The sequence below is a fragment of the Diadema setosum genome, chromosome 22, assembly GCF_964275005.1.
Source record: "Diadema setosum chromosome 22, eeDiaSeto1, whole genome shotgun sequence".
Taxonomy (NCBI): domain Eukaryota; kingdom Metazoa; phylum Echinodermata; class Echinoidea; order Diadematoida; family Diadematidae; genus Diadema; species Diadema setosum.
Genome location: NC_092706.1, coordinates 8,894,542 through 8,916,137, shown reverse-complemented (window position 1 = coordinate 8,916,137; position 21,596 = coordinate 8,894,542). Strand labels below are relative to the sequence as shown.

Genomic DNA, 21,596 nt, shown 5'->3' with positions numbered 1-21,596 from the left:
TTTTATACCGTTTTGCTCGTCTTTCTGTTGTTTGTTGAGTGTGCTCATAGGAGACAGTTGCAGGTTTAAAAATAACGTTTCCCCATGTTAGGACTTGAAAAAAAGTTGTTTGTGTGTTTCATTCAGTGCGAAGAAACATGCACTTTTCAATCCAAGACACAAGGACGCACAGATTCGTGCATCAGTCACGATACGTACCATCACCACCACCATCAGAAATGATAATACAATCAAGAAAATGAAACAATAACAACACCCACACATGTATACATGTACACACACACACACGCACACACACACACACATACACACGCAAGCTTTCATTGCGTGGAATCCAATCGAAATTTTGAAACCCATCATGCACCCTTTCATATATATTAAAGGTGGTCGTAAAAGATTCATTAATATGAATTTTTATGTTGCTTTTTTTTCTTTATTGAAGACCGAGCGCTTATATCTCTTCTTCTTCACAATACACGATTTTACTAAAATGACATTTGAACCAATTAACATTTATCTCCAAAACACGCCCTAAAACATCATCCTCCAAAATACTGTATATCTAATAAAGAATTTACCTAGAGTGAAGTAAAAGACATCATTCCAGTTAGTAGGTTTTGACAATGCAGGATTATGTATGTGCATTTGTTGCATTTGCGAGAGTTTTGAGACCACACACACATACACACGCCCACATATATATATATATATATATATATATATATATATATATATACATATATATATATATACATATACATATATGTTATGATATATATTTATGTATATATGCTTCCTTAGTAAATTCATGATGAAACAAAACCGCCACTCCTTTGTCTTGTCAAGAAGGAAATTTACAAATTTGAACAGTAAAGCCCACTAAAATACAGCATAATAAATTACCTATCAATACTCTTCTATATATTGGTTCATTGCGTCATGTCATTACGCTCAGTACACTAGCATATAACAGAGCTCAGGCTGTCTAAAGTTTCTGCTTTGTCACAGAAGGGTAAATAACGGGTAAATATGTTACCCATACAAGTTCTAGTGAGAGATTGGTTTGTATCCTCTAATCTAATAGATTTTTGTTTGTTTGTTTGTTTGTTTGTTTGTTTTTTGGTCCTCAAGCCCATGACTGTGATAAGCCCCCTCGTTAGTTCGCACAGGTATTATCATGTTGACACTAATAGTCTTTAAACCTATTGATTAGTTTTACCCTGGGTTAATGTTGCTAAATTCAAGGAGAAAAAAAAGAAGATTGTAAGGCAAGCTTTTGCATTTATAGTCATTTCAGACGCATGCACAAAATGTGACTTCACTGCTGAAGTGGTTGGTTATTTTGTTTTTTCTTTAAATTGCAGGTAGGTTGATCTTTACATGCTGTGATTATTCTTCTTTTAAGTTACCTTTATATTTCTTGAAAACACGACAGAAAACTGACAAAATAACAAATGGCAATTATACTACACAAATATTGATTGCAAATCTCATTGTACTCAAGGAGAGTGAACAAACAAGCAGATCATCACTATAGTAGCTTATTATATGAAATATACCTTTGAAAATGTAAAAACAGGTATATATCTTTGACTATGCATAATCATTTTCTTTAAAGCACATCTTTGAAGCGATAATCAAAGCGAAATTGCACCAAATAACATCGCACGTGACATGTGAACGATGTAACAAATTGAATATTTTTGTCGTTGTTGAAGAAATGGAAGTCTAAATATTTTTTTTTTAATAAAATGTATTATATAATTCATTACTATGATAATTCCAAGATATGTATATGCTATATATTTGTTTTTCATAAAAAAAGCATCCCGTAATTGAATATTGAATACAATTTTTGTTCTCACTTCTATAGCCTATATTAAATATAATTAGTTTGATCAATATTCAAATTATTTAGGTCACTGAAAGTGTTTTCATCTTAATTTGCACATTGAACCTATAGATTGAAATATGGGATCCGAACCTTTACAGAAAACACTTCTTTCTTCTGGAAATGATTTGTAATGAAGATTTTGAGTTGAATAAGGTAACTCACTGAAACCTTGGGGAACTCTTCAATTTAGTTCTTTGGAATTTGATGTCACTCCATATAGCTTTAATACAATCTGCAAGATGTTTTCCTTTTTTAAAGCTTTAATAACGTGTCACTGACAGCTAATACATATATATATATATATATATATATATATATATGAAGAGTTTGTTTGCAAAAAACCGATAAGTCCATATTTGTCAAATGGAGATATTTGCGATTAAAGGTCAAGAAAAATAAAGGGAATAATAAGAAAATTTTTGCTTCCTTTGACCATAACTTCAAAAATATACCTTTATATGTAGTGACCAATATATCATTTAAAAGGTATTATTTTGTACTTTTTGACGGAGACCGTACTTCAAAATCTTCAAAAGTGGACTTATCGGTTTTTGCAAACAAACTCTTCATATATATATCCATTATTGTTGGCAATTATGTAATCTAACATTCATCGTACTGAAACAAAATGTTTAAAAAAATCTTGTAAAATACATTAATATTTCAGTCTGGCTGGGGATAAATGAACTCTGTTACTTCTTCGGGTTCGATTTTTTTTTTCAAAATTATCATTATAATTTTTTAAATTATTAATTGATAACTACTGAATAATCTCGTATTTGTAATGAGGTAGCATAATAAGATGTAGACAAACATACCTGTACCACCTACTCGCTCAATTGTGGTGCAAAAATCTTTTACAGACCCTGTGAATCTACTTTGAAAACCATGTTTGTGTTGCAGCAATAATCTTCAACACTGTAAACCGAACCCAAAAGATACCAACTCAATCGTCATAATTCATGATAAGCTTCTATAATTGAAATAAAATAACTCAAAGAAAATAAAACATTCCGCCTCACAAAACATAATGGAACAGTCTCAATTATATTAATCAATAATTAATATTTGCCGATATAAATAATTGATTATGTACTGCATATTTCTAGAGAAAAACGAAATTCGACATTATGAATCTTTCTTGCACCATAATGAGCACCATTTGAGCACCATAATTATTAAAGAGTATTTTTCTTGAGTAAGAGAAGACAATGACAAAGACATAGATTATGCACACTTGTATAGGCATTGAAACATAGACTTTCAAATATGACTTCAAAATATCCAAGTAAAATAACAAAATGAATTGGAAATGAAGTATAACAATAGAACGGGAATAATAAACATTAATGAAAAGCTGGATTGAGACATCAACATACAGTTTTCATGATATATCAGGAGGTAATTGCTTACTGGCCACAAACTAATATACTATTTTACATGTGTATGAATGATGTTCATGGTATTTTTTTTTAAGTTGTGAAAATCTTTTTCACAGGATTTTTTTTTTAAAATGTCTAATCCACCTGATGGGCCGAAATTAAAAGGGCGATAAAACCTCCACCCCATAACTACGCTGATTTCACGTTTTGTTACTGGCAGTCAGTCAATGACAAAAATGTCGACTCGATTACCATTCTGGTTCCTTCAAACTACATTCGGTTTTCAATAATCTCCTTCTTCATCATATAGCTGGCTTAATTAACGATTAATGAAAAGCGGATGTGCCTTAAGTAATTATGGAGTCTTATTGGCTGAACGAGAGAACGTATCAGGCAGGGCAGTCTCTCACGTGGCTCTCCAAGTCCGATGTCCTTGACTGAGTCCAAAGGTCGCGTCAGGCTTTGTCTTGATAGTGTCTGCCGCTAACATGTTCTCATTCTTCTCTCATCTTTTCTCGAGGAAGCCGAGAATACGAATGCATGATCTGTGGGAACATTGTTCTTGATAGTTCAAGGAGGTTTCAAATCCGGCGCTGCTTTTGTTATTAAGTCTGATGACATCTGGCCCAAAATTCTTTACTCCCTTGTCATTATTGCTCTAAAATTTTCGTCAGATCGACAGAATCGATCAAATTCTTCATGGAAGTATCTATTTTTTTTTTTTGTCCATGGCATTACTGCGAACTATAAACTCCAGGAGGTCAACAGATTCTTTCTCAAATTCCTTCACAGGTCGGTCATCACCTGACTTCCTATATTGCATCTGAGACTGCCAAGTGTCCAAAGTTAGGGATGGTCCAGCCAATGGAGCGATAACAAAGGACTGCCAAATGCTGCTCCAGGCACATAGTTCCTGCCAATGCAACGAATTGTTAAAAAAAAAAAAAAATCACCGGAAAATATTTACACCGTAAGGTTCAGTTAGTGTAACCACCAAAAGAAAAAAAAATGTTTTGCTGGCGAATGCTTATCACATTTTCAATCCATTACTGCCCCAAATTTTGGTAAAAATCTACAAACAAAACATAACAAACATATCTTACAATGCTTCAACACGGTCGTAGTAAAATCCTCACAAGGTTTTGACTGCGAGACTGATTGAGAGAGTTGAATTCAGAAGCAGAAAATTAAGGAAAAGCTCTCTTGCAGACAACACACAACAAGACGGACACTTAGTCCTTTGTGTCAGTGTGGTGCGATAAATCATTGACTTCATTCAAAATTATATTATACATACATAATATACAATCATGTTATTCGTTCATATGCCTACAGAGCAAGTGTTTATACATGACAGCGTCGCCTTTTCTAATTTGGGCGGGTGACTGTTCCTAAATTGTCACCTTTTCGTGAAAACGTGATGTTCACTCAAATCATAGGCTCTCTACATGTAGGCCCTATATATATATATATATATATATATATATATATATATATATATGAATATGATAATACAATTTGTTTGTGACAAAACCTTAACCATCTATTATATGATAAAAGCAAGGTTGACAATGGCATGCATGGTGTGAAATTAGATTTGAAACTGGAGAAATGTTTGTGGCCCGACCCCATCCGGTTATAAAAGAGGTCCGATGTACCCTGAGTGTGGTAGTCTGCCAGTGTTTTGACATTATTAGTCCTGCGTCGTCGACGGCAAAGCTAGCGTATGCGCACTTGTCTAGCAACAGCATTATCTTTTGATATGCATGATGATGTGATTGACGTCATTCATTTCGTAAGCTCATTGAGAATTCGAAGAACACGGAGCTGGGCAAGTCCATCCTTATAAACATGCACCTTTGGCAAGGCGTTAATCTTATCTTGTTGCTTCAAACAATACGACTCCTTGTTTGCATTCATATACGATACCAAAACCGGGACCAAGATGATAAGCACTAAGAAGCAGATGGAATCATCGTGAGAATCATGCCACATGACATTCTTTAAAGAAGTGATATGATCAACTGTTATGTAATATTTGGTATAAGATGTCCATTTTCAACAGAGTCCAGCATATTCTATAACGCAGCTACCACAGTAGGCAGGCAAGCAAAAGGACAAGGTAAGCCGGCGACAAATATTTCAGTTCTGTGAATTTCAAAGTAAAAAGAATAAAGCGTAAATACTAAAATACCTGTTAGTTTTTCGTTTGTAATTTATATTTTTGTTCAGTGTGTACAGTACAAAGTTTTTATACGTTTTTGTGCAATTTTTGCATTTTCAATGTTGATGCAAAGTAAGTTACTGTAGCCTTTAAGTATCATGTTACCTTTTTCCCCTTAAAAAAGTTCAGGCTTGAAAGGATGATAATCAGTCGTGTGGGGGTCATTACTATTCACTGGCACCAGATAAGGTTGAAAGGTTAAAATCAACGGTTTTGCGAGGAATGACTGTTCGTTTATTAGTTAGAAGAATTTGTTTATTACGGTAATAGATGATATACGAGATGTGTTGGTTCTACTTAGGCATTAGTCTTTACCCAGGCTAAAACTTTCTCTGTAAAGCCACAGCAAAATTTCAGGAGGCGAAACCTGAAGAATATTTTCCTCTAAATGCTGAAGACAAGTTAAGATGAATTTAAACAGTATATATGACGTTTGTTGGTCTCGGTTGATGAAATATTGTTTTTATTTGAACATTGATAACAATGAAATTAACAACAGTGTGTATAGAGTGTAAAAAGAGAGTACCACTCTGTATATAAAATCAAACTAACAAGACAATGTGATCTCGTGAATGACTTATTTAAAAGGTCGGAGTAAATGTTATTAATAGGAATCATCACCTGTCAATTTCCGGCCTTTTCCACTGTCCATTTGCAACGGTAGAGTCCTTAAGTTTAGCCAAGTATTTTGGTAAGAGTTTAATTTTGTGAAGTGCTCGGTCAAGTCATATTCAAATGCAAAGATGAAAAAAAAAGAAGAATTTTAACAGTGAAGACCAGTGACTTTTACTTGCGACTTTTAAAAAACGACCTTTAACGTCATATTTTTTCCTTGTAGCTATGTTTGATCACATCATGATCAGCTTACTACAGCTGTATACGACGTTTTCCATTTCAATGAGAAATTTGTGTTAAATGGTTTATTTTTCACTGCAACATTCTAATATAAAAATAGTAGAGGAAGAAAGACTTGATAATGGAGAATAACAATTGAAGAAGAAGGTCACGGAGAAAGAGCATTAAGAGTTCTAAAGGGGTATTGTGAGATGGAGAGTGTGCTAAAGCCCAGGATTGGCATGTTTGGACCAAATGGTAGCTTCAGATAAGAGGCAAACCTGAGAATACCATATGTGAAAATGTTAAAGTGACACCATAAAACACTGCGGCAATTTGCGACATTGACAAAATGACTTGGTTTTTGCTCCTCAGTTATTATCGGGAGATTTAATTTTGCTTCAAATCATAATCTATATACAATGTGCTAAACTTTTGACTGCCCTCTTTCTTTTTCGTCAAAGTCACTTGTATTCTACGTTGTGTTGAAATTGTTGTGCATCAAGCAAATTACTTCTTTGAAAAAAAAAATCTTATTGAATAATTTATTACACTGCAGTGGAATCTGTTCTACCACTGATGTATGTATGTAATTGACGTTGATTTAATTATAATTATGGAGTCCCTATATGTACTTATTTGGTTTACTTTTTGTTATCTCATCGTTACTTGAATAACAAGTTCTTGAACCAACACTATATGAAGATCTTGCTTCCAAAACATACAAAAGGCGCTAAATCCATCATTTTTCAATGGATTTAGCGCCTTTTGGTTGCTAGCTCTGCATATGTATGCTGTTTAAGAATGCATCTCAACTTGAGATGTATGTATCTCAAGTTCAATTCTGTCTCTTTATTGGCAAGTTGTTTGAACTTGCCAATCAGCGTGTACCATCCAATTATTGATTATATTGATCTAGCAATAATTCTACGCAGGTATTGAAATCGTCCTTTTTTATGTCTGTTTGATTTTTTTTCTTGTTTGTTTGTTGCTTTTTTAAACAAAATAGGTAACCAGTACAGTTCTTATAAGAATTGTCCTATTTGCCTTTCATATTCAAAACTCAAAGATTGGCGCGAACAAAGTATAATGATGAATATGATGCTGGCGATACAAAGTTATGTAAGATTATTCATTTCCTGCGATGGGGCGGATTTCCTTTTTCAGCACATCAGATATTATGAGGTTTCCACTTGACAAAAAAAAATTCGGGTGCTGTTCGTTATGCCGAAGGTTCGCTATTCCGAAGGTTCGTTGTTCCGAAGGGTCGTTAATCCGAAACACGCAAATTCCCTATACCTAGAGGTTCGTTAATCCGAAAATGAAAAGGGGTTCGTTAATCCGAAAATTTGTGGCGTTATTCCGAAGATCGGTTAATCCGAAAATGAAATTCAAACAATGAACCTTCGGAATAACGAATCTTAGGAATAAAGAGCCTTCGGAATAACGAACCTTCGGAATAACGAGCTGTAACCAAAAATTCACATACGACACTATAACACAAGCAAGAAATCACAAAACAAAACAACAGAAATGTCAACCAATACGAGGATTGCATGCTTATATATATATATATACATATATATATATATTGTGTGTGTGTAAACATAAACATTTCCATTGCATTTTTTTTTTTCTCCAAGCTAACAAGTCCTTTCATGCTTTCCTTCAAATAGACATGAAAGGATTCCTCATACTCCTTCTGGCCGCTTTGGCCACGGCCAAACTTGCTCCTCTACACACCCACAGGGAACGCATTCCAGGACGGTACTTGGTCAAACTCAAGGTGAGTTAACAAAGGTGGGATTATTTTTTAAGACTTTGATATAGCATAATGGGCTAAGCACCAAATCAAGATATTTTAATGTTAAGTTCATCATCACACAGAGCAAAAACAAACAAAAACAAAACAAAACCTTTCCAATGATTCTTGCTTGTTACATAAGAACAAAATATAGTCTTGAAGATATGAGAAAATATCCCACATTTTCGAAATATATAATTTTCATTACTTTTATGTGGTTAATCGGAAATATCTCTTATGGACCAAAATGAAGCTTGTTTCACGATGAAACTGTCCATCATGCAAACAATATCATGCATCTTATCAATAATAATAAAAAAGATAATAATTTATTGTGAGATGATGATACATAACAACACCCAAATTGTCCTAAAAATCCTAATATGAAGCTTTGATTAAACTAGGCATGAAAAAGTTCGACAATTTATGAAATCAATCTACCACAATGTTAAACATTGTCTCAAATGCAAGGGGGATGTGCGCCGTTGCATTCTGTGTTTGCTTTCAGCTTGTTTAAATAAAGATAACAGCTTACACCGTAATGAACTTGAGAATAGCGTATACTGTTGTATATCCAAGTAGAGTGAAAAGGAACTGTACATTATGATCGCAAATTGAGTTTACCCCCATTTCGTGATTGACGTACTTGACATACTTAATTGACATGTACTTGCGACTTAAAGTGTATCTTTGGCCAAAAAATATTTTTTGATATGTGTAAGAGCTACATTTCAGTAACCTATTACACCAAGAATCAGAACAAAAAAATGTTCAATATTTACTTTTAGCAAAGAAAAATGCATTTAAAGTTATAAACATACCACTAAAGCCAATGGGTCTGAAAAGAAGACTATAACTTTGCTATTGTTCCCAGCCTGCCTAATTTCCGCTGGTTCCTGAGAACAAAAGAAAGTTGATAGTCTTTCCTTTCAGACTCACTAATTTAGTTCTTTTTTTCTATATCAAAATATACTTTTTCTTCATTTATATGCAACATTTTTTTTTTCTGATTGTTGGTGCAACAGATTACTAAAATACATCTTTTTCACATATAAATATTTTTGACCAAAGATACACGTTAACCTGCTAAAAAGAAGTATTGTGGAATATTCTCAATGACCTTAACTCCGTGTTTTGAGACCGGTGAAGTATCACTGGAAAGGCTTAAGCGTCCTGTAACTAATGATCATGGATTACTTTAGAACATTAAAAAAAATGCGCTTAACTTGTTTTGAGATGACCCTTCGTTAAAACTTCCACCTATCTCGGATGTCAACACCAACACCAATGTATTAACCAATGGTTTAAAACGTTATTGATGATTCAGGTCGAAATCTTACCTGCATGGTCATGGTCCCGCAGGCCAACATTGTATCTGTCACTATATTGAATAAACAAACAAACCAAAAATATCTGAAAGAAGAAACGACGGCCTTTAAAGGGTATAATGTCTGACTTTACTATACCAGATTTTAGTGTAGACAGTGGACAGTGCTAATTAAAGTAGGTATAAAAAAAATTCCTCATTATGCTCGGAGAACTTATCTTTTTATGCTCTATTCCAATATTAATACATCGTAAGAAAGGTATGTAGTTTCTCACTGAATGCACTCTAAGAGAGTATAACTGTACTTTTATATTGTTAAGAATATATATATATATATATATATATATATATATATATATATGACAACATATTAACGTGCCATTATTGTGCCTCTTGGTGATGGTAGTTCGTGCTACCGCAGTGGTATCTAATGTCGATTCCTTTACATTGTACCTCGCAGGCCGGGAAAAACCTAGAGTCTACCATAGCTTCCCTCGGTGACGTGAAAATAATTCATAAGTACAGAACGGTGTTTAACGGCTTCGCAGCAGAACTCACTGACGACATGGTTACGCATGTAAGTAGATTACAATGCATGAAAGAAAAATAACGAGCACAGCGTCCTTGTCTACAAAAACACAATAAACACGATAAGGTATTTTTCGATAATGAGGACTCAATTACATGAAATGATGTCTTGCGCACAATTATTTTCATTTTATTTCATAAACGTTTAAAATGCTGAAGAGCGTATAGCATTGTTTGTCCATGAACGAGATGGGGGGGGGGAGGGGTGATTATTATGAAAACATTACTATTGTGAATTAAAAAAGAAGAGTTGAAATCTAAATATATACGAACGAAGAAACGAGCATAAAGATGGGATGATAGCGTGTACGCGCACGTTCTAATTTAAAACTCTGCCTTTTATAGATCATCTTTGTAAATTATTTGGGCACGCGTCTGTTCATAAGAAACAGACACCTCAGTTCTGCTGTCTCTCTCTCTCTCTCTCTCTCTTCCTCTTTCTCATTGTTTCTTTCTCCCCTTCTTTGTCCATCTGTCTCTCTCGTACACACATAGACACATAACTCACCTACAGTTTTGAAAGGTAATCAACAGAGTAGTTTTATAGATAGCGTATTTACATCATTTCTTTGATGATTCGTCAATTTATCTTATGTTTGTTACAGTTTATGTGTTTGTGTGTGTGTGTGTGTGTGTGTGTGTGTGAGTGATTGTCAAGCCTCTGTATCCCGCGTTTAAATTTATGAATTTAATAGCAATGTGTTCCGAATGAAATCCTACTTGATAAGAAAGCATAAGCGCCACCATAGATAACTTGGTAAAATATCTTTAAACAGCTGCGAAGTTCCGGCCTCGTGGAGTACATCGAAGAGGATGGTATCGTGCGAGCCTCCTCGGTCGCGTCGTGGGGTCTCGACCGTGTCGACCAAGTCTCGCTCCCTCTCGACGACGTGTTCAATCCCATGGGTGATGGGTCTGGCGTCGACGTGTACGTAATCGACACCGGAATCAACGCTGTCCACCAGGACTTCGGTGGACGAGGATTTATCGGATATGACGCGCGTGATGGAGATGTAAGTACTGTGCACAGTAAAACAACAGTAAAACTGCATTTAGCCTGACACATCCCAATTGACCATAAGTATCTTATTGGAAATCTTCCAAATACCCTCCTTTCCCTGCGAAAAATGTATATTGCAGCCATTCATACATCTAATTAAATAATTACGTACCAAAGAAATTCATTCCTTTGACTCTTCGACTGGTATTGTTCTATAAAGTTGATAATGAAAATGATACTGATACTGGCAGTACAGTAGGAATGATGATGATAACAGTAAAGATAGTGATCATGATAACAAGTATAATAGTATTAGAAGTTTTGATGAGGCAGGTTTGAAGATTAGAGTAGAAAACGTTTTAAAGATCCTCGTCGAAGAGATATGAGGGAGTTTCGGATTCATGTATAAAAGAGCAGTCCAAGGCATCTGTATAATTAGGGAATTAAGATTAAGACGGGGATTTCGTGATGATTTAAATAAATTAAGGGTATTTTAAAAGCAAACATGGCCAAGCCCGTGTAAGACCAGGAGGAGGATCTTAACCAGTATCAAAAGATTAGTCCCTGGAATACCCGTCGCAGGTGGTTATCAGAAATACATTTTATAGCATTATCAGCTATTCTCTAACTTGTTAAAGTACCTATGCCATGCAAATTCATGTTGACTCATGTGTTGATTCATGATTCACCCTCAACATCTTTTATGTGGCAAAATAAATGTCAATATTGGTACCACAAATTTTACAATAGATGTTCAAGTATTTTTCTTCAGACTGACTGGACATGCTAACACACACACACACACACACACACACACAAAACATCACCTCAAAACCAAGTCAAAAATGAGGGGTATCATCTGATAAACACTTGTAAAGTACTGGTAAGATCAACAACAGGTATTATATCATAACGCATAATTCCTAATAATAAACACAACTTGCATGTTTCCGTGTTAGATGCCCTAATGGTTAATTGAAGATGTTACAGGGAACCTGCAAGTTGTTGTTTTGGTTTTTATTTCTTACATATTTTTTATCTCTTGAAAAATATATATTTTTTTACTCTTTCTAGATCTCATTAAAGAATGCTCACAGCTGATAATGCAGAATTAATACAATAAATCATATAAAATCTTCGTGCAGGGTGACGACTGCAACGGACATGGAACCCACTGTGCCGGAACTGTGGGTGGAACTACTTACGGTGTTGCCGCTGGCACCAGAATCTTCGGGGTCCGCGTTCTGGGCTGCTTGGGCTCTGGCTCGACTGCAGATGTAGTCGAAGGTTAGTTGACAGTTGACTTTTCATCTTTTCTTCCAAAGAATTTGAGTCATTATGTTTTTGTATTTGTTTGTTTGCTTCTTGTCTATCCGTTATTCTTATTGTCATTCCAGACTCGGGGGTAGGTCATCCTGCAATTTTGGCCGGTATATAACTCATTAATAACTAAGCCGCCAGTAAACCCTCTTATCTAGAATATTGTCTAAATGAGAGTGCCATTGCTGTACCTACTAGGGAACAATAGGCCATTTATAAATGTACGAAATCCTCAATTGCTAACGTGATAATCTGATATTTTAAAGGCATCCAAGCGACCAGAAATGTACGAAATCTAAATAAGGCTGTTTCGATGTCATAAGTTAGTGTTGTTGTTGATGTTATAACCTCTGCAAATATTACCTTTATTAAAGCATTATGATAATCAGGATGTTTCTATATCCCCTTTAAGACCAAGTCACAACTGAAGAGCGTAGTGCAAACCTTGAATCTGAAACACTTTTTGAGATGTGACGTCATCCCAGCAGATACACCTAAACTTGATCGTCACAGACCACGATGAAGTGCTTATACACTGTTTAAATTCATCTATAGCCTCCTGGCAAATCGATCATCGTATATTACTGCTTGCACACAGGATATCTTATCTATTATTGTTATGATAAAATGATAATGAGAATGATAAAAATAACAATGATAGTTTTCACAATAATGGTAATAATAATGTTTATTATTGTTGTTAATCATTAATTACGCCAACTAATAGCAATAGTAGTACCACTAGTACTCTCACAAATTCAATAATATTGTTAAATACAAATGTGATTACTACTACACTATCGTTATCATTGTTGTCACCATAATCAAACATTATGATTCCAATTTTCATGATTTCTCTTTCCGTACATTCCTCCCATATGCACAAATAATATAACACACACACTCACATAGGCTGTGAATGGGTTGCGGACAACTTTGAAAGAACATCGGTCGCCTCTCTCTCCCTCGGTGGTGGGGCGAGCCAGACTATGGACGACGCCATCGCCTACATGGTTGACGCGGGAATCACCGTAGCGGTCGCAGCCGGCAACGACAACAGCGATGCCTGTGAATACTCTCCGGCTAGAGCTGAACCGGTGATTTTTTTTTTTTTTTTTTTTATGAGAATGACAATGATGGCAATGATGATAAAGATGATACTAATGATAAAACTAATGACAATGATGGCAATGATGATAAAGATGATACTAATGATAAAACTAATGACAATGATGGCAATGATGATAAAGATGATACTAATGATAAAACTAATGACAATGATGGCAATGATGATAAAGATGATACTAATGATAAAACTAATGACAATGATGGCAATGATAACATAATTCATAGAAGTAAAGATGATATTCACTTATTATCATAGACATGCAAATGTAAATACTGCAATAGGAGGTTAACAAAAGTGATATGTATGCTTGTGACAGTAGCAACAATTGCATCGTTTAGAATTAAAATTTTGCCCACCCTCCCCCTTTTGCAATACCTCTCAAATTCAAAGGATATTATGGGTGAATTCAGCTATATACGTTTATGTCGCTGTCTAGAGAATGCAACTCCTTGAGCGGTTGTACATATTTAACTGAAATACGTAGGCAAAAACAAAACAAAACAAAACAAAATAAAGAACAGGATGTGAGATGTTAGTCGACAAGGTGCATTAAGAGACTTTATATGGATATATTATGCAACTTTTCGACTATTATACTTTTACCAATGAACTATTAGAAGATGACGCAATAATACAAATTGTATCATTTTGCTGTAGGCCATCAGTGTTGGCGCCACAGACCGAGAGGACGTGCGCGCCGTCTTCTCAAACTACGGAACTTGCGTCGATATCTTCGCTCCCGGAGTCTCCATCACTTCCACCTGGATTCGATCGGACACTGCTACCAACACCATCAGTGGAACCTCCATGGCTTGCCCCCACGTGGCAGGTTAGCCAAACTTTAATTGTTGATCACCTCTTAGCTTTTAAATGACACACACATAGATGCCAAACATTCCTTTTTTCCCTCTCCTACAAAAAAACAAAACAAAACAAAACAAAATAAAACAGTAAAGCTTTAATTGTTGGTCACCTCTTAGCTTTTAAATGACACACACATAAATGCCAAACTTTTTCCTCTTAAAAAAAAAACAGCAACAAACAATTGGAAGAGTTCGATACTCATTCTTCTTTACTTAAGTATAAGGAACGAGTTTAATCTTGAAGTTAAAATGTTACCAAGCTATGCTAAGGCAAATGATAAGGAGCAGGGAAGAAACTAGCAGCAAAGGAAAACAATTCTGGTTTCTTTCTGAGTCATGAAAACATTGGTCATATATTTGTAAGGGCAAATCTTAATTCTGGTATTTCTCAGTTGCATCTTGCTATCATAATGATGCCCCGTCACGTTAGTGTGATATGCAGCTTATGAAAATGAATAAAAAATAAGATATCCAACTGTATCAGGATACCTGATAATATATGTATTCATTCAATGAAAAAAAAAAAAATGATCCCTCTTCTCCACAGGCGCTGCTGCAGTTCTTCTTGGCTCTGAACCCGAGTTGACCCCACAGGAGGTGAGAGAGAAGCTGCAGTTGAAGGCGAATGGCAACACTGGAATCACCGATCTGCCTGCCGGCTCTCCTGATCTCCTTCTCTACATCGGCGAGGGAAACGCCGGGGGAGGGTTCATCCCTGATCCTTCTGCTCCCGTGATTCCCCCAAGCGACCCCAGTAAGAATGGTTTAAACAAGGTTATTTTTATCCGTGACAAATATAGAGTATGCGTTTGTTGGTTTGTTTTAGAGTTATATGATCTTTGTTGTAGTTGTGTATGCGCAGATTTGTCTATTATAGGTTGCTTATCTTTTTATTGGTTTGGAACTTTGTTTGTTTTTGTGCTGGGGGTAGATGGGCGGGAGAAGAGGTGGGTGACAATTTCATTGGCAGTCAAGGTTGGAGCTGTATTCCATCTACGTCTTAGAATAAGAATCGTTATCTCGCAGACTCTTATGACATTAACCCGTTCCCTTCTGGAATCTGGTGTCCTGTGTGTTATGTCTGTGGAGATTTCGGAATTCAATGTGGAATTAGGATTAAAGTGGAAGCTCTATTTATGGAAAGAGACCAACTTATGTTGTTGTTTGTTTGTTTGTTTTTTTTTTTGCTATGTGATGAGCTGCACCTTTTACTACTCTTTCTTCTTCTGTCATTTTTTGTATTAATTTTAAGGTTATGTGAACATAAAAAAGTCCCATGGATTAAATCTACTTCTTCCCATGACTTGTCTTGTATAAATGCGTGTAACCGTGCCTTTCAATTTATCATAGTTTACTGTATATCATGCTCATAATATTGGAAAGCTACACCTCATATTTGCTGTTTATTTACATGGGATGTATGCCGTACTTTTAGGTCTGATGGAAAGTTTTCTGTTTTTTAAATTTGTATGCCTAGCGAGAATGTCATCCTTGTTGACTCTCATTTTGCGTTTTTCGTCTTCTTATCTTTCCCTTTAATTCATCCTGTTCGAGTTTCCTTGTACGCTTCTGTTTTGAATAATATTGAAACACATATTTCTGAACAGAATCTTGCGTGTAGTGTTCTTTGTGGTTTTAGCAGGTTGCTGCATGTTATCATTACAGATTGATTGATATTAAAAGCTAAACGAAAGCAGGAAAAAAAAAAAGAAATTAATCCTAATATCACATCCATTAAATATACACTAAAGTAACTACTTTAGGTGCATTTCACAGAGTGAAACTATAAATAAAATTATTTTGATATAACTAATAGTCAGTATGATGCTTTGAGAGTACTATGATTCATGTCGATCTCACTTGTCCATTAGTCAGTCAGTTTAGATAAGAACCGTGATTGTTTTGACAATGTACTTTCGTACTTCCGTAGCATGCAGCGGATATTTCAACGAGTCATCGGGCACTTTTACCAGCCCAAATTATCCCAGCGACTACGACAACGATCTGACGTGCGATTACCTTGTCGTTGCCGGTGACGGAGAGGCCATTACAGTCACCTTCGACGATTTCAGCCTCGAGAGCTCTTCAACCTGCGCTTATGATTCAGTTTCCGTATGTCTTAAACACACAAACACACACACGCACTGAAATCAGTATTATATATATACATATATACATATGAAGAGTTTGATCGTAAAAAGGTCATTTTCAAAGATTTTCTTAAGTGTAGTCATCATCAAAGAAAGAATACCTTTTTTTCAACAATACTCTATGCGTTTCATTACAAGAATTAAAATTTTTTGTTGTTGTAAAGATACTAAAATTATCACATACACTTTGGATATTTTCTTTGCTTTTCGGGAGCTTCAATCCAAAATGAATTCTCGGGTTGATATAAATGGATATATCAGTTGCTGCATTTCAATTCTTCTTGTGTGTGTGTGTGTGTGTGTGTTTGTCCTTCTCTTCGTGTAATGCATTTCGTCACCTCGTCTCACTCACGTTATCATGCACAGAGGGTATCCTGCAATTTATTCGTAATAATGTGTGTTTCATGCGCACAATATTATTTCATCTTATGATGATAATGCAAGATGACTGCAAATATACGCATAGAGTAATCAAGGCTTCGAAACATTCGCATTTCTGTGTGATTTAATGTGGTTCAAGATTCCAATGTTCAAATTTCAAAAGCAGACATTTTCTTTCTGTACTCTTGACTTCATCTTGTTTACTTAATGTTATCGCTATTACCTTTGCGTATATTAGGGTTGATATAATCGATCAGTTCAATTTCCTTTGTTCCCATTACAGAGATTGTCATTTCGTATGATTAAAAAGAAATCTCGTTCGATGCCATACTTTCATATTTGTATAGTAAGCAAGAGAATATAAATTTGGCAAAAACCAGAGCATCAAAAGTAATGGAAAAAATGTTGATGGATAGTCTAAATCTCAGGGAAAAATTGACTTCGTAATTATTCATACCCGTTTACATTGCATTTGCTGCACTATAATTGTGCGATCTGTAAAATTATTTCTCCTGACGAACTTAGTAATGACTATGATGGTGACTCAAGGTGTTAGTAACAACAATGATACTGATGCTAATGAAACCGTTACTTTTAAAACAATGGTGATGAGGGGAATAGGTATAATTACTATTATCATTGCTTTGTGTGATTGTACTCAATGTTTTTATCCCTCTAAGATCTACGACGGATCTTCAATATCTGACCCTCTCCTCGGTCAGTGGTGCGGCACCAACAGTCCCGGGGTTGTGGCCGGGGCCAGCCAGTCGATGCTCATTCGATTCGAGAGCGACTTTTCCGTGACCTCATCCGGCTTCTCCGCATCCTACGTCACTGGAGTACCTCCAGAGACCGGAGGTGAGATAATTAAAGCCACCCCATTCCCCCCGACCCCATCCCCCCCCCCCCCAAAAAAAAGGGAAAAAATGAATCAAACTTTCAACATCTCCGAAAACACTCTTCTTTCCACCTTTCCTTTTGAGTTTGCCCCATATCTGGAAGGTTTTAGGAGAAAGTTTGCCGAATCGACGGGGTTTAAAAATTATGAGACTTCGTCACATATTATGATGTTGCAATGTTTCATGTCAGTTGGTGCAAAACAATTTCCTAAATATTTTGACTCTATTTTTTTTTTTTTGTTCTGACGCTGAGAAACAGGTGCTATTGCCATCAGCAGATAAAAGGAAGATACGAACATTACCAGATGGCATATTTTTTGTTGGTTTTGTGGTGCACGGTCACATGTTGCAGTGTTTCTTGTCAGTTGGTGCATAACAATTCCCTAAATATTTTTACTTTATTTCTTTTTTTTTTCTGACGCTAAGAAACAGGTACTATTGCCATCAGCAGATAAAAGGAAGATACGAACATTACCAGATGGCATATTTTTTGTTGGTTTTGTGGTGCACGGTCACATATGATGTTGCAGTGTTTCATGTCAGTTGGTGTATAACAATTCCCTAAATATTTTTACTTTTTTTTTTCTGACGCTAAGAAACAGGTGCTATTGCCATCAGCAGATAAAAGGAAGATACGAACATTATACCACTCGCGAGAATTAGCGAAAGGTATCACTGTAAACATCCCTTTTCCGATCATTCCGGTTGCAGAATGCGGTCATGTTTTCACTAAGGCGACTGGACAGTTCACCTCGCCAAACTTTCCAAGTAACTATGGCAACAACGAGATGTGCTCTTTCGAAATCGAGGCTGGAGCTGGCGAGACTGTCACACTCAGCTTTGGCTCCTTCGATCTAGAGAGTCACACTTCATGTGCCTACGATGCTGTCGAGGTACAGTCCACATTCCTCTTATCTTTAACTTTATAAGTTTTTGACCTAGAAAGGTGAATATTTGACATGCATAGCAGTGAAAAAAAAAAAAAAAACACTGGTAGAAATCATTGCTGTTATGAAATATTTAAGTTTCACTATTACAGTTCTCAGATTTCGATATGAATACGCGAATAGCGAGTAGAATGCGTTATTGCCTTTAAACTTGTCGTGATGGATTGTACTGAAATATGCCCATGAATTTCCAGTTTTTAACGCATATTTGGTCGAGTATCAATCCTAAGTTGAATATTATTTGATAGATTGTCATTTTGAAGTTGTGCATGCCAGGCAGGAACGATATTGTACGTGATAGTTTTAAAGTAAAAGGAATTAATTTTTATATTGTTCTTTTTTTGTTTAAGACTGGTGGAAATTTGAGAGGTGATGACATTATCAGCTCAGTCATTCTGCATCAGTTCTTTGAGAATTGTTCTGCCTGCCAAATTCATATCTTTGAAATATATAGCTCTCTTACTTTTAATAAGAGTGAAACAAAAAAAAAATCCTGTTATGACGTAAAGTTTTACTCGTCCTTATTCATACTAAGTACCACCAGTTCCGGAATTCCCCCTTACGGAAAACTGAAATCCAAAACTACATAGTTATTGATAGAGTGAATGGAAAAACAAATATTTCAGTTGTATGTTTGTCATAAAAAGATACGTATTTGTACAGCTGGGAAGGGTTGTCAATGATTTCAAAAATGTCTTTTATATCTAATGACCGTATTCTTCGGCAAGATAGATTAAGTTTTTTATACTTGTTTTGAACATTAATGCATCATAATGATGCATTGAAAATTTATGCATCAAAGTGTGAAAACTGAAAAAAAAAAAAGGATTTTGGGAAAGGAACAAAATAAATGTTGCATAGGCACACCTAACAGAAAATTTCCTTCATGCAACTCTTCCAGATCACTGACGGCAACGGCAGCCTCCTCCAAAGAGTGTGTGGCTCAGAAGTCCCGGCTCCTATCATATCGACCAACGGCGGAATGCTCATCAAGTTTACGAGCGACAGTTCGGTCACCCGTGGCGGATTTGAGGCTTCCTATATCAAGCAGTAGATGAATGCTTTTAGGATTTTTTTTTCTTCGAATGGCATTTCCGTTTTTCAGGCATGGGCGAGCATAAACAGATATTCTGTAGATGCAACCAGCGGTTGGTGATTCTTGACTGAGCAGTAAAGGTTAATAGCAAAAGCAATTACACCGGCAAGAAGGACAATAAATATCTCTCTACGTACATTATTAACCCATGTGTTCTGTTCAGAAACTGAAATACTGTCGGTAGGAAAGTCGACACGCGTCTGCATTTGATGGTATGCTACTCAATCAGTACAATAAACAGAAAGTGAAATCATAATCACTGTTCCGTCTCATTCATTATTGTGTTAACACACACAAACAACTACTACAACCACCATCACCAACATCAATGTGCAACAATGAAAAGACAATGATGATAACACAAATAAGCACATAATACATGCAAATTTGCATGCACATAGACATGCGCGCACACACACACACACACGCGCGCGCACTCGCGCACATACTTTCGTAAAATATTAATTCATTTCTCTCTTTTTTTCTTATAACATATCTGCTTTTTTCCTCAATTTCAGCAGCAGATGATTTACTATTTCATAGTTACGATTTCATGGTTAACATCCTTTATCTTCATAAAATGACACAATAATTCCAATTCATGGATCGTTATTTTTGTAAAGGAATCATAGGCATTATTGCAGTGAAATTGCTTCTGTCATATTTGAGGAAGTGTTTTTTTTAAGTTATCATTATAAGGAAAGGTAAATAATGTATTTACAACAATTTGTGATCAGCGGCAATGGTATCATGCAACAATCACTGGCTTTTCAATAGATCGTATTAATTCTTGGGAGGGAATGTGAATAGTATGTTATAAATCACTATTATAAATCCATTCTACTTACGCTTTTAAATACCTGCATTTACCATGATGTCTTGGGTGCGGTGAACAATATTATTGCTGACAGTTTGTTATTTCAAAGGGTCGTTAATCCCCCCCCCCCCAAAAAAAAAAAATGCGAAAAAGCTTCCTTATTCCGAATGTTCTCTAATCCAAAAATGAAATAAGTTCATTATTCCTTAGGCTCTTTAATCTGAAACTAGAACAAGGTTCATTATTCCAGAGGTTGTTTAATCCAATATGAATATAAGGCACGTAATGCCGAGAGTTTGTAATTCGAAGACGAAGTAAACGACCCTTGTACCTTGTATTCATACATTTCATAAATAAGGTTGACAGGAATCATACACATAATAACTTACGAAAGATATTCATTTGCATGCGTACAATACTACAAGATCTTGAATAAGAATGGTGTTTTCTAGCAAAATTGCATTTTCACTGGATTCCTAAATTGGAGTTCTTCAGATTAAACAATAAAAAGGGCATCTACTATCTATGGTTGTAAATCACTTTTTCAATTGAGAAAAAAATATGCAAGGCCATAAGGTAGCTTTGTAATTATTGGTAGGTCAAGAGCGGCTTCCGGATTTTCTCAATTCCACGATTTCTAAAAGAGGCTGCCTTACAACCAGGTTTAAATATGATGTTGAAGTGTTACGGGGCATCTTACATCATTTGGTCACTCTCCTTTATTTTATTTTTTTTTGATGGATAATCAATGCGCTACAAAAGACAAGTACCTCGGTTAAAAACAAAAACAAAAACAAAACAAAACTAGAACTAAACAAATCAAACAAAGGATAAAAGATGAATTGCTATTTGGAAATGTGTTAATGTTATTACGATGCAAAACCGTATCTCTGTGTTATTGATAATCTCTTTTCAAGTATTCACGACGTTAGAAAATTCTG

General features: G+C 35.5%; 1 protein-coding gene across 1 annotated transcript; it reads left to right on the top strand.

The window, feature by feature from the left end:
- Positions 1-8,012: 8,012 nt before the first annotated feature.
- Positions 8,013-19,796, top strand: LOC140245616 (extracellular serine proteinase-like). The gene is made up of 11 exons (XM_072325180.1): positions 8,013-8,120; positions 9,926-10,042; positions 10,830-11,066; positions 12,199-12,340; positions 13,286-13,470; positions 14,160-14,331; positions 14,913-15,119; positions 16,296-16,477; positions 17,577-17,754; positions 18,507-18,688; positions 19,644-19,796. The coding sequence occupies exons 1-11, from the start codon at positions 8,013-8,015 to the stop codon at positions 19,794-19,796; spliced, it is 1,863 nt and encodes a 620-aa protein (XP_072181281.1).
- The last annotated feature ends 1,800 nt before the right edge of the window (positions 19,797-21,596 follow it).